Below are 12,291 nucleotides of genomic sequence, written 5' to 3'. Positions count from 1 at the left end.
TACTGCTTGTGTCCTTGCTTGAGCTTTCTGGGCCTCAGTTTCCAAATCTGTACAATGACTTAGATGGCTAAGGTTCCTTCCAGATCTAAATCCAAAGATTTCAATGACATTTTATAAAGTAAACTTGTAATCCCACTTCCTTTTTCTGGGCCTCAGTTTCCCCACTACAAAATGGGCGTGGGGGGGCTAGATGCTCTCTAAGGCCAGACTCCTTTCAGCTTTAATTCCTGCGAACCTATTTTTTTGCGGGGGTGGGGAGAACCCTGGAAGGCTGAACAGAGGAGGTGACTCCTTGAACCAAGCCTCTAAGGGAGGGGAGGAGTCTGGGTGGCACAACTGGTGGCGGACACGACCCAAGGAAATGCACGGAGGCCGTCAGGGCGGGAGGAGGGCAGGAAGCAGTCAAGGTTGGCACCAGGTGCTAAGAGCCCTGAATGCCTACATCCTTTCGAATCCACCCAGCCCGGCCCCGCGAGGGAGGGGCACGACGGAGGAAGGGCCCGTCTGCCTTGGCAGCTGCTGGAGAAGCGATCGGCGCCAGACCACGGGCCCTTCCCCCGGCCACGTCCAGGGAGCCGCCCCGCCCGTCCGGCTGACGCAATTGCCACCTGGCCGCGGACCCCCAGGGGAGGGGCCCGCCCCTTTCCGGGAGGTCCAACCCCCATTGGGCCACCCCGAGGGAGTGACGTATGGGCGCCCCGCCCCCTCTCGCTCGGCAGCCCCTCTCAGGGCCGGCCCCGTGGCCGTGGCGCTCCAGGCGCTGACGTGTCCGGCCGGGGGGCGCGGCCTCAGAGCCCGCCCCGTCAGGTCGAACCACTGCTCGCGGGCAGACGGGGGTGGGGGGCGGGCTGGCCGGAGGCTCGGCCGGGCCTATAAAGGAGGGGCGGCGCCGGGCGCCCCCAGCGGTCCGGCCGAGGGACGGAGAGCGCGGCGCTTCCCCGGAGGAGGTGAGCGACTGGCCCGCCGCCCGTCCGGCCCCCTCTGCCAGGGGCTGGGCTCCAGCGCGCACGCGCACAGCCCTCTGCTCAGCTCGTGCCCGGACCTCGTCCACGCGGGTCCACGCAGATGGGCAAGCGTGAGCCCGGGTACCCTGCCAGCCTCCCTTCCCCTCGCCAGTTAAGCGGGTTGGGCAGCTGGGCACAGGGTAGGCAGTGGGGTCGCAGGGAGAAGGATGTAGGGGGCGAGGGCCAGGGAATAAGCACGAATGAAGCGCTTACTGTATGTCTGGCAAGCTCCCTTCGATCCTGGGGGTGGGGGAAGGTCAGGGGGCGCCTGGGCTGATGGGGGCTTGTCTTGGGGTTGGGGAGGGGGAGGTTACAAGGGGGAATTGGGTTGGGGTTAAGGGGTGATGGAGATGATCAGAGGTGAGGTCAGGGTGGGCATTGGGGGGCCGGGGGCTTCTGGTGCAGCTGCCTCTGGGCGTGGGTAGGGGAGCCTAGTCAGGAAGGTGAGCAGTGATGTGTGTGTGTGTGTGTGTCTGTGTCTGTGTGTGTGTGTGTGTGCGCGTGTGTGTCTGTGTGTGTGTGTGTGTGTGTGTGTCTGTGTGTGTGTGTCTGTGCGTGTGTCTGTGTGTGTGTGTGTGTCTGTGTGTGTGTGTGTGTCTGTGTGTGTGTGTCTGTGTGTGTGTGTCTCTGTGCCTGTGTCTGTGTGTGTGTGTCTGTGTATGTGTGTGTGTGTGTGTGCGTGTGTGTGTGTGTCTGTGTGTGTGTGTGTGTGTCTGTGTGTGTGTGTGTGTCTGTGTGTGTGTGTCTGTGTGTGTGTGTGTCTCTGTGCCTGTGTCTGTGTGTGTGTGTCTGTGTATGTGTGTGCGTGTGTGTGTGTGCGCGTGTGTGTCTGTGCGTGTGTGTCTGTGTCTGTGTGTGTGTCTGTGTGCGTGTGTGTCTGTGTGTGTGTGTCTGTGTCTGTGTGTGTGTCTGTGTATGTGTGTGTGTGTGTCTGTGCGTGTGTGTCTGTGTGTTTGTCTGTGTGTGTGTGTGTGTCTGTGTGTCTGTGCGTGTGTGTCTGTGCGTGTGTGTCTCTGTGCGTGTGTGTCTGTGTCTGTGTGTGTCTGTGTATGTGTGTGCGTGTGTGTGTGTGTGCGCGTGTGTGTCTGTGCGTGTGTGTCTGTGTCTGTGTGTGTGTCTGTGTGCGTGTGTGTCTGTGTGTGTGTGTCTGTGTCTGTGTGTGTGTCTGTGCGTGTGTGTCTGTGTGTTTGTCTGTGTGTGTGTGTGTGTGTGTCTGTGTGTCTGTGCGTGTGTGTCTGTGCGTGTGTGTCTCTGTGCATGTGTCTCTGTGTGTGTGTGTCTGTGTATGTGTGTGTCTGTGTATGTGTGTGTCTGTGTGTGTGTGTATGTGTGTGTGTGTCTGTGTATGTGTGTGTGTGTGTGTGTGTGTCTGTGTGTGTGTGTGTGTGTGTATGTGTGTGTGTGTGTGTGTGTGAGTGTGTGCATTTTAAAGCTTTATCCTGGAGGGAGGCAGGGAGTGGTTGTTGATGTTTCTTGGGTGAGGTTCTTGGGCTTCCAAAGAATCCTTTTTCGAATGGAAGGAAAGGGGGTCGTGCATCCTGGACTTGGGAGGTTGCTGATTTTGTGTCAGGTTTGGGCCAAAGTCCTGGCAAGCCTATCCACAGTTTATAGGAGTATTCGGTGAATGACATACCGATGGTATTTGATTTTATAGGGATATGATTGCATGGTACCTTTGGATTAAGGAAGTCCTGGGGAGATTTATTGTGTGTTTTGTGGGTGGGGTGAAGACTGTGGAGTTGGAAGAAACTGAAGGTAATTGTCCAAGTCTTCTCCATTAGTCATTTGGCTCATTTAGCAGGGACCAAGAAATGCTTCCTAGAATATGTTGCCAACCATTTACAGGATCAAGTATCCTTGTCAGTTCTCCAGCAATAGTTTTAAAACAATAAGGGCTTTTACCTTAGCAAATGATTGCTCAAGAGAACTTTGATTCATTTTCATATTTAATGTCATTTTTCCCGCTTTGTCTTTTTAACAAACTGTTAAAGTCTAAATACTTATTGTATGTTGGGGTACTGGTGATTATTTAATAATCACATACCACTACTAAAGGAAATGACTTTATAATACTTAGTAAAGGAATCAACTACTCAGACTCTATGAGAGACAAATATTAATTGGAAAATGTCATAACAAATTTTGTTGTTGTGTTTCTGGAAGTCGGCTTAGAAACAAATATAGTATTAACAGGAGAGGTACTAGACTTCCTTTCCATATGTCAGCTGATGGCTCTTTTTCTAAGCCTTTGCTTGAGGGTGCAGTTAGGAAGGGGTTACTTTTCTCTCCCTTAGTTGGATGTATCTGACATTGCCACTTGGCCATTTGGTGATGAATCCTTTGACTGTGGCAACCGATGGAACCAAAGGAAGGTAAAATTTCACAGGTTAAAAATGGACATTAAGAAAAAAAGTAGACATGAAGCTTCTTGATTGTATCAGATCTTGTCCTGATTTTCAGAACAGTATCATGTTTGTTTTTAATCTGAAAAGCAGAATTCTAGACATTAGAATTGCAAAAGGTTTGTTCTGATGGAGGTGCTTCAGAAACTTTAGAAAGAGGACTAGCACTGGACACGTTATCCAAGTGACCTATTTGAAAGTTACTTATGTGTAGCTATGTTACCATGAATGTATCCATTCTCATCTAGTCCTAGAAGCTAAGCAAAGTATAGGGTCTGATTAGTATTTGGATGGCAAAAAGTACTTGGCTTCAGTTTCCTTATCTATAAGAAGAGGAATTTGGAAAGAGCTCAGTAGTCCCTTCCAGCCTTAGTTCGACCTATGTCTTCTGCATCATCCCCAAAGTAATTATCCAGAATCTGCTTTTAGGAAAGTACTTTATGCAGGCCAAACATTCCTCAGACTAGCGCTCCCATTTGTTGCTGTTTGTTGCCAAATGCTCGTATCTCTATGAAATTCAAAGGAGTTCCTAAATGGAAGGGGGGAAGGGAATAAGGATTTTTATAGTGTCTACTGTATTCCAGGCATTATGCTAAGTGCTTGATGGAAATGGAAAGACTAGTCCTGTATTTGTGAGAACAATGATATAATAGCTGTCTGTTAAGAATAAATTTAAATCTGTATGGGTATTCCTATATACCTGTAGCTTGCAAACCCTCAACTTCTTTCACATAATCCCAGAATTTCAGTGTAGGAAGGGACCTCCATGATCCTGCAATCAAACAACACCTGAACAAGAATTCTTTCTGCCAAACCTTTGTTTGAAGACCTTCAGTGAGGGGAAACTGAATCAACCAATTCCATTTTCAGGCAGTTGTAATTATTACTGAGTTTTCCTCATCCATCCTAAATTTCACTCTTTGCAACTTGTGTCTATTGCCTACTAGAACAGAAGAATAAATCCAATCTCTGTCACTCCATGGAGAGAGCTAGCATTGTCCCCTCTCTCCCCACCCCAAGTCATCTTTCCTTCAAGCTGAACCTTCTATGTTCCTTGAACTAAGCCTTATGTGGCAGGAACTCAGTGCCGAAATCATCTTCCAGCTTGGCAATGTCCTTTCTGAAACGTATCCCTACTTTTTGTCCATGACTGTACAAGAGGCTTGTCCCTTCCTTGTTCCTGGATGCCAGCTGGGCTTCTTTTGCATTTTGGTTCACCTTCTTTTCATCTTCTTGACTTTACAGGAATCAGGCTCATGATGAAAGACTTTGTATCCTTGGCCATTATCTCCATTTCTTGGAGCATCTTGTCTCATTTCCTCCTTAAACTCCTCCCAAAACACAGGGCCAGGAAGGAGAGTAGGCATCCTTCTTGCTCTTCTTATATCTAGATAGACTACCATCTTCCCCCTTTGACTTACAAGGGTCTCCCCCTTTGAGATTCACTCCATCTGGACCCTGATTGTAATTTTCTTTGAGACCTTGGGTAATTCTCCCTTTTTTCTTAAGGAGTTTAGGCCCTCACGCTCCATCATGCTTTTTCCTCCTATTGGGGGCTCTTACTTGAGGACTTCAATATCTCTGTTAATGGCCTTCTGTCTTCTCAGTTTAGCTACTTCTTCGAAACCTGGGACTTGTAAGTTTTCTCTAACAATGCTATCTATATACACATAGCAGTGATCCATATGTTTGATCTTAAAATCAGTCATAATATTCCTACCTCAAACCATCATACCGTGACTCTTTATTTCCATGAAACTCCTCAAAAAAGCCACAAGGATGATGATGACACGGATCTAGTACTTTAAAGTGCTTTGCCATATTTTTATCCTGTGATTTCCAATTTTTGACGGACTGGCTTCTGGCCGTATCACCTAACTGAAGCTGCCCTTTTCTGTTTTTCCTGGTCGTTTCTTCATCTTGTGATCTTTTGTCATTCCACGTATTTGACTCCTTTGCAGTATTTAGCACTGTTGACTAATCTTTTTTGGGATACAGATCCAATAGTTGTATTGAATTTTTGTGATCATTACCATATTTTAATAATGTGTTGGAAAAGTTGCCAGAAGTCTTAGTATGCGGACTTTACCCTCCATTTAAAAAAAACAATCATGACATTTGCTTATCGCAGTTCTGTGCTATTTCTCTTACCTACCATCTTTCATAAATTGCTAATAGTGATTTGATGATCCATTCTGCTTGTTCTTTTAATAACTTATAATGTAACTAATCATTGGACCATAGATTCAGAACTGAAAGAGACCTGAGGGGTCATTGAGTTTTAGGGTGAGGGCAGTGAGGCCTATAAAAAGTCAATTGTTTTCCCAAAGCTTCATATATTAAGTGGCAGGGGAAGAATTTAAACCCAGGTCCTTTGGCTTCAAAGCCTGCACAGTTTCCAGTATAGTACCCTGCCTTCTCTGGGCTGAGTGACTTGAATTCATCGTTTCTTTACTTATTTTGGATGCCAGCTGTTAGCCATTTTTCTTCTTTTCTTTCGAGTTCAGAGATCACCTTGGCAGAGAAAGCAGAAATCAAATACAAATTGATCAGTTTTGCCTTCTCTAGCAGCCACCATCCTCTCCTTTTCCTGATCTATCTCTTTGCACTGTTTTAACTTAAAACAACTTTCCTTGTCATCCTTCCAATTAACAAAATGTATTTTCTCCCTCCAGTGAAAAAAAGCAGAAAGCAAACTCTTTCCTTGTCATCATTTCCTCACCAGCCTCATCTTATTTTCAGCTTTAGCACTCCTGACACTGTTATGTGACTGAGCCATGTGCTGTATTCATTGTCATTATAACTGTGATGTTAAAAATTTAAGTTGACTGGTGGGCACCTTTTGTATCCATGTAAGTCTTTAGGAACTGTTTCTTCAGATTTTTATTTTTGATAGCTTTTCATCCCTTCTGGGCTGACTCTCTCCCTCTGGAATTATAGTATAGGGACATCTGTTCTTTGGAATCCTTGGAAATGTTCAAAATCTAGGGTGCATGTCAAATTAGGCCTGGCTTTCCTGTCTTCTGTTACAAATTACATAAGATGTAAGAAGGGCCATATCCCCGAAGGTTTTCATCATTTACATGCAAACAGCCTGTTCCTTTATGTTTTAAGAATTAGAACCAGAACCTAATTTCATTTTGGATGTTGCTCCATCTTTTGGAGGAAGAAATTATCTTGAAGTCAACAATTTTTCTGCTTTTGGCAGGGAGAGTTGCTGCATATGTTCAGATGATTGACATCTCACTTATATGTACAGAAATATTTAGAGTAGTTCTTTTTTGGTGCGTCAGAGAATTGGAACATAAGGGGCTGTCCATGAATTGAGGAATGACTGAACCAAGTATGGTATATGGATGTAATAAAGGAGTGCTAGGCCATAAACATGACGAAAGGGACAATTCCAGAGAAACCTGGGAAGACTTAGATGAAGGGATGCAGAGTGAACAGAATCATTTATATAACAACATTGTAAAGACAGTTTTGAAAGACTTAAGAACTCTGACCATGCCTTCACCAGCCATTATTCCAGGTCAGTACTGCAGCAGCAGTGTGTTCACCTCCTGATGAGGTACAGAATGAGACATTTCTGTATGTGGCTAATGTAGGAACTTATTTTTCTTGGTTATGCATATTTGTAAGAAGGGTTTTTTTTTGTTTTCTTTCCATTGGGGGTGGAGGTGGAGGGAGAAGAGAAAATGCATTTTGTTAATTGAAAAAAAAATTAAATTTTGTTTAAAAAAGTAATTGGAGTCTCTCCTTATTCTTGTGTCATACCTGTGTGCCAAAACTTGTGATTTATTCCCCTGTCTCCTCATCCATTTTCTCCTTCTGTCCTGGTGGTCTCTGTAGTACTCTCCCCTGATAAAGCTGCTTCTGTTTTTCCGAACACTGATCTTCACCCAGATACCATCTCCATCCTTGTTCTCTCTTCAGGATTTTTTCATGAGTATGTCTTTTACTACATAGGGCAACTAATGCACCTGAATGCTGTCTATCCCATTTGCTTTGAATTAGGTATATTCTTCTAGAGCTGTATTCCAGTCACAGATCTTATCCCCTCCATCGAGGGTAACAGAAATGTGCAGGTATTATCTGTGTGAGCATGTCTGGAGGGCAAGGAAGGAAACCTATTCCCATGTGGCCTACGGAGAGCTTGCTTCACTTCATCTCCCTTCCCCAGAAGTCCTTTCCTCTTATCTCTTCCTGGGTGATCTGTCCCCTGATAGCAGCTGCATAGCCACAGCATTGCTTGTGGCAGAATAATCAGCTATTTGCCCTTCAGTGCTTGGAGCTCCCTCCTCTTGGGAAGGGCCTCACGTTGGTTTCATAGTTCCAAGTTTTCAGATGTCTTTTTTCTTCCTTTCTTCCTCTTTCTTGTTCTTCTACCCTCCATCCACATCCAGGTCCGAGTAGGACTTTGGTGGAGATCTAACACCTTCTTCCCCCCCTCCTACCTCCCCGATGTAGTCTATTTCTGTCAAAGAAAGGAAGGCATAGTATGAACACGTACACAAGGAATCAACCCGCAGTACCTTGTGGATTTTCACAGACCATCCATGGTGTACTTTGACAATTATTTTTTAAGATGAAAATGTTTGTCTTTGTAACTTGCATGTTTTCTTTTTAGTTATCCAATTTATCTCCTATAGGGTGAAAATGGTGCCTTTTTAAAGTGACTTTTTTGAATGAGGTTTTTTTTTTGTTTACTCACTTATTGTGGATGCAGAAACATAAATGACACCTAGAAAAGACCCAGTTCTCTAGAAAATTCCTTAAAGCTTCATTATTTTGTCAGGAAATGAAAATCACTTGCAAAATCTAGTTGATTCTACCTCCATACCTCTTGTAGAGAGGCAGCATGAGGTAGCGGGGAGCACTCTGGACTTGGCATCAGGAGGACCTGTGTTCAAATCCTGGGGATTCAGACATCTGTCCACCGTGTGACCCTGGTTAAGTCATTTGTTCTCTCTGGGCCTCGGTTTTCTCATCTTACTAAAATGGGAGAGTTGGATTTGTTGGCCTCTTATACCCCTTCCAGTATTAGATCTATGACCCTAAGATTCTTCTCTCCATTCACATAGCCCTGATGCTAGGTCACATCCTCATTGCCTCTGTCTCCCTCCTTTTATTCTTTATTTCTAGCCGCTCTTTTATCTGATTTGCCCTTCATAGCCAATAAAAGAATCGTCTTAAGACTCAGGTCTGAAACACGGAATCCAAAGTCCTTAGCCTGGCACTGGAAGCCATCCACACTCTGGCTCCTCCCCACTTTGATAGACTGATTGTAAATTGCAGCCATAGTAAGTGGACTGTTCCATATTCCCAGAAGCCCACTGGGCATTCCCTGTGCCCTCTTAGAAGGTCTTCCCAAGGTCTGGCCCGTAGGCACTTCTCACCCCTGTCTTTCAGAAGGCTTGTTTTTCCTCCAAGCATAGCTCAGGGGTCACACCTTCCACTCCTGCTTCCCTGGGCCCTTGAGGTATTTGGGTTACAGTGTATCCTGTTGCAGGTCATTTTCATTTTTATGTAGCTATCAAGTGTCTCAGTTTATTATCAATTGGAAACACATCCAGTACTGATAATGGCAAGCAAATATTTTCCTTGCTTTGGGCCTCTTGTCTGCTAATCAGTCATTCTGTTTTGTGATCCTGCATCCAGTACTTGCTGGTTAATTCTGTCTCCACAGCATATAAAAAATGTTTTATTGATAGCTTTTGCTTTTATATCACTGGCATTTGTGGATCCATTGAATCCTTTCATTTGACAAAAGCTGTTAAGCACAGACATCCAATTAAGTGACTGCTTCTGGCCATATATGGAGGATTCTGACAATATCTTCCTTCCTCTCTGGAGGGAGGAATGTTTCATTGTGTGTTTACTGGGGACTTTGGTGGATTTTCTGTTACCGCATTTGTAATTGAAGGAAATTAATGAGGTTAGTGAAAACAAAGCTGTAATTTTTTCCTATCCAAATTGACAGTCCTTTCCTCCCTTGAAATCTATCCATGAATCTCTGATTTGTCACCCTGCTAATTCTCCAGGTAAGGATACTGAGGCATAGTAAGCAAAGTGAGTTGCACAAGTTGCACAGGGTCATACAAGTATTAAGTAGAAGAGATGACCATGGAGCTATCTACTTTGTTTTCAATTCTTTTGCTAACATGAAAAGTGCAGCTCTAGTATGTTTTGGTGCAAATGGGGACTTTTTTTCCTATCAGTGGCCTCCATGGGGTTATAGGCCTAATAGTGGATTCTCTGGGTCAGAGGATATGGACATTTTATTTACTTTACTTGCATAATTCCAAACTGCTTGCCAAAGTGACCAGTGATTCACAGTTCCCCAAATAATGCACAAGTGTGCCTATCTTCCTAATATTCTTCCAGCATTAATGATTCTCATCTTTTGTCATCTTTTCCAGTTTGCAGAGTGTGCAGAGAACCTCAAGTTTATTTAGATTTGCATTTCTCTTATTAGTGATTTGGAACATTCTTAAATATACTTGTAAATAATAGTGTGCAGTTCTTTTGAAAGCTGTTCGCATCTTTTGACCATTGCCATATTGTTTCACTATTTTCCTTTCATCTTATAGGTTGTCAGTTTACATTTACGACCTTTATAAAAAATATATGGTGTCTGAAAGATGGAAGCTAATTGCTTTTATGTGTTTTATAAAACAGCAGTTATTTACATTTTAGTAGAACAAAATACTGAGCCTTGCAGATGAAATGTATGATTGTTGTTAACGATTCTTCTCTTTCATCCTTAGTTATAGCTGTCCTAGCCTTTTTATTACGAGACTTGGAAACTGAGACATTATGAATGTGAATGACCTCAAGTGCAGGTTGTCCGTGGCTGGACAGGATCACTTGCTGCAGTTCTGGGATGAGTTGGAAGAAGCCCAACAGGAGGAACTTTATGAAGAACTACAAGCTATTCATTTTGAGGAGCTGAACTGCTTTTTCCAAAAGGCCATGAAAGAATTTAATCAGTCCTCTTGTCAGGAGAAGGTTGATGCACGGATGGAGCCTGTACCCCGAGAAGTATTGGGCAGTGCCACAAGGGACCAGGAGCAGATCCAGCACTGGGAAAGGGAAGGTATTTAACATGTTGTCAACTCTTGCAAGACTGGCATTTAAGATTTAATAACTTTTAATAAAGCAACCTAAACAGAATAAATGACGTTGATCTAGTCTGACTCTGATACTGGCTGAATCCTTATATTTCTGAGGGACGAATTGCCCAGTCATCTGTTCTTCTGTTCTAAAATCTGCTACTTTAACTAATCCTAGGAGCAGCCTGACTTAATAGGTAGAATTCTGGACTTGAAGTCAGGAAGACCTGGTTTCAAATCTCACTTCTAACATATAGTACCTGTGTGATCCTGGGAAAGCTTCTTAACTTCTGTTTTTCTCAGGTAATTCTCTAGGGCTTCTCTTCTGTGATTTCTCACACTTAGAGTTTTCCATGCTGACAAAAATCATAATTCCTTAGTAAAAATTCTTTTTAGAAAAGACCCAAATGTAGCCCAGCTGACTGTAGAAGTCCTTTGAATCCTATAGTACCAGACGCTGCTGTAGTCCGTGTAAGATCAGCTATCCCCTTGTTTGGCATTAGAAGATTTCATTTTGATCATGTGCCCTTTTGTTGTCTGCCTCTTTTTTTCCTGCTAATTGTTCTGCCTGATTGTGGCTGGGCAAATGCCCTACCTTACAGCGGTCATGTCAAATTCAAATTGAAAAAGGGGCCGCAGTTATTTACATTGTAATAGAAAAAAATCCCTAGTCTTGCAGAGGAAACTTGTAATTATGGTTAATAATTCTTCTCTTTCATCCTTATATATATATATATGTATACACACACACACACACAAACATGCGCATATATGTTACATATAATATATACCACACAAATATATAGATCCTTATATAATCTATATGAGAATGCCTGTACCTATGTATTGACTTAGAAAACTGCAGACCCACATTATTTATGTTCTGTTGCGTTTTTATTTATTTTGTTAAATATTTACAATTGCATCTTAAATCTGGTTTATGCCACACTCCGGAGTGTTGTGATGGAGGTCCTACCAGCAATGTGTTTGACACCTCTGCCTTCAAGCCCTGGAGTTTCTGGTAGCTGTGCTTGATGGCACTTGGGGCTCTCTCACTAAGGTGTGAAACAGTAGCTTCCAAATGGGTGCTTCAGATATCTTCAAACGGTACCATGACTCCTAGTCTTAGACTCCATGGGCTCTTCTTTACATATGTTGATTTTTAAAGGACCAATACTTGAAGGCAAGGGTTACAGAACATGCTCCCTGCCCCTACCAAAAATATCTTATGGTAGTAAAACCTTTACAGTTGTAAGTTGTTCATTTTATCTATCTGGTCCTCACAACAGCCTTGCTGTCCCCATTTAATAGATGTGAGGAAAGCGAAACTCAGAGAATTTGTGACTTAGCCATGGTTTCACAGCTCGAAATGCTGTGAGTAGGATTCTAATCTAGATCTTCTGACTAGAAATCATTACTTTTTATGCTACATCACACTGTTGCTGCCCCTTAGTTGTGGCTGCTTCTGTTTCTTGAATGTTGTGCTAATGATTTAAAGGGATCACTGGCCTCAAAGGCCAGGGATCACATGTGGAGTGAGGTTATCTCATACTCTAATCCGGTGAGTATTTCTGGAATGAAAATGGCGTGGCTCTTTGTAGGAACTAAAAGTAGCCCCTGCTTTGGTCTTGTCATCAGGAATTGAAGTAGAAAATTAATGGAATGCCCAAGTCTCAGGTAGTCCTGATAGGAGAACCAGTGAGTGTTTGGTGTGATGTCCTTTTCACATTCTCATATTACAGACCTGAGAGTGATGCCCAGCTTTGCTTT

The 12,291-nt window shown here is 43.7% G+C and overlaps 1 protein-coding gene across 8 annotated transcripts in view; it reads left to right on the top strand.

Annotated features, from left to right (window-relative positions):
• Positions 1–765: 765 nt before the first annotated feature.
• Positions 766–12,291, top strand: part of UAP1 (UDP-N-acetylglucosamine pyrophosphorylase 1) — a 46,722-nt gene continuing 35,196 nt past the window's right edge. For 2 of the 8 annotated variants that reach the window (XM_072648798.1, XM_072648794.1), the window contains exons 1-2: positions 933–1,144; positions 10,177–10,505. In XM_072648798.1, coding sequence (XP_072504899.1) covers positions 10,226–10,505 — 280 coding nt within the window. In that variant the 5' untranslated portion in view covers positions 933–1,144; positions 10,177–10,225. Of the gene's footprint in view, positions 1,219–3,298; positions 3,377–10,176; positions 10,506–12,291 lie in introns of all 8 variants that reach the window. The other 6 variants (XM_072648800.1, XM_072648797.1, XM_072648795.1 and 3 more) reach the window with 5 other exon arrangements.

This window comes from Notamacropus eugenii, chromosome 2, assembly GCF_028372415.1.
Source record: "Notamacropus eugenii isolate mMacEug1 chromosome 2, mMacEug1.pri_v2, whole genome shotgun sequence".
In the NCBI taxonomy this organism is placed as follows: domain Eukaryota; kingdom Metazoa; phylum Chordata; class Mammalia; order Diprotodontia; family Macropodidae; genus Notamacropus; species Notamacropus eugenii.
Note: the sequence above shows the minus strand (reverse complement) of the source record. Positions and strands in the feature narration are given on the sequence as shown.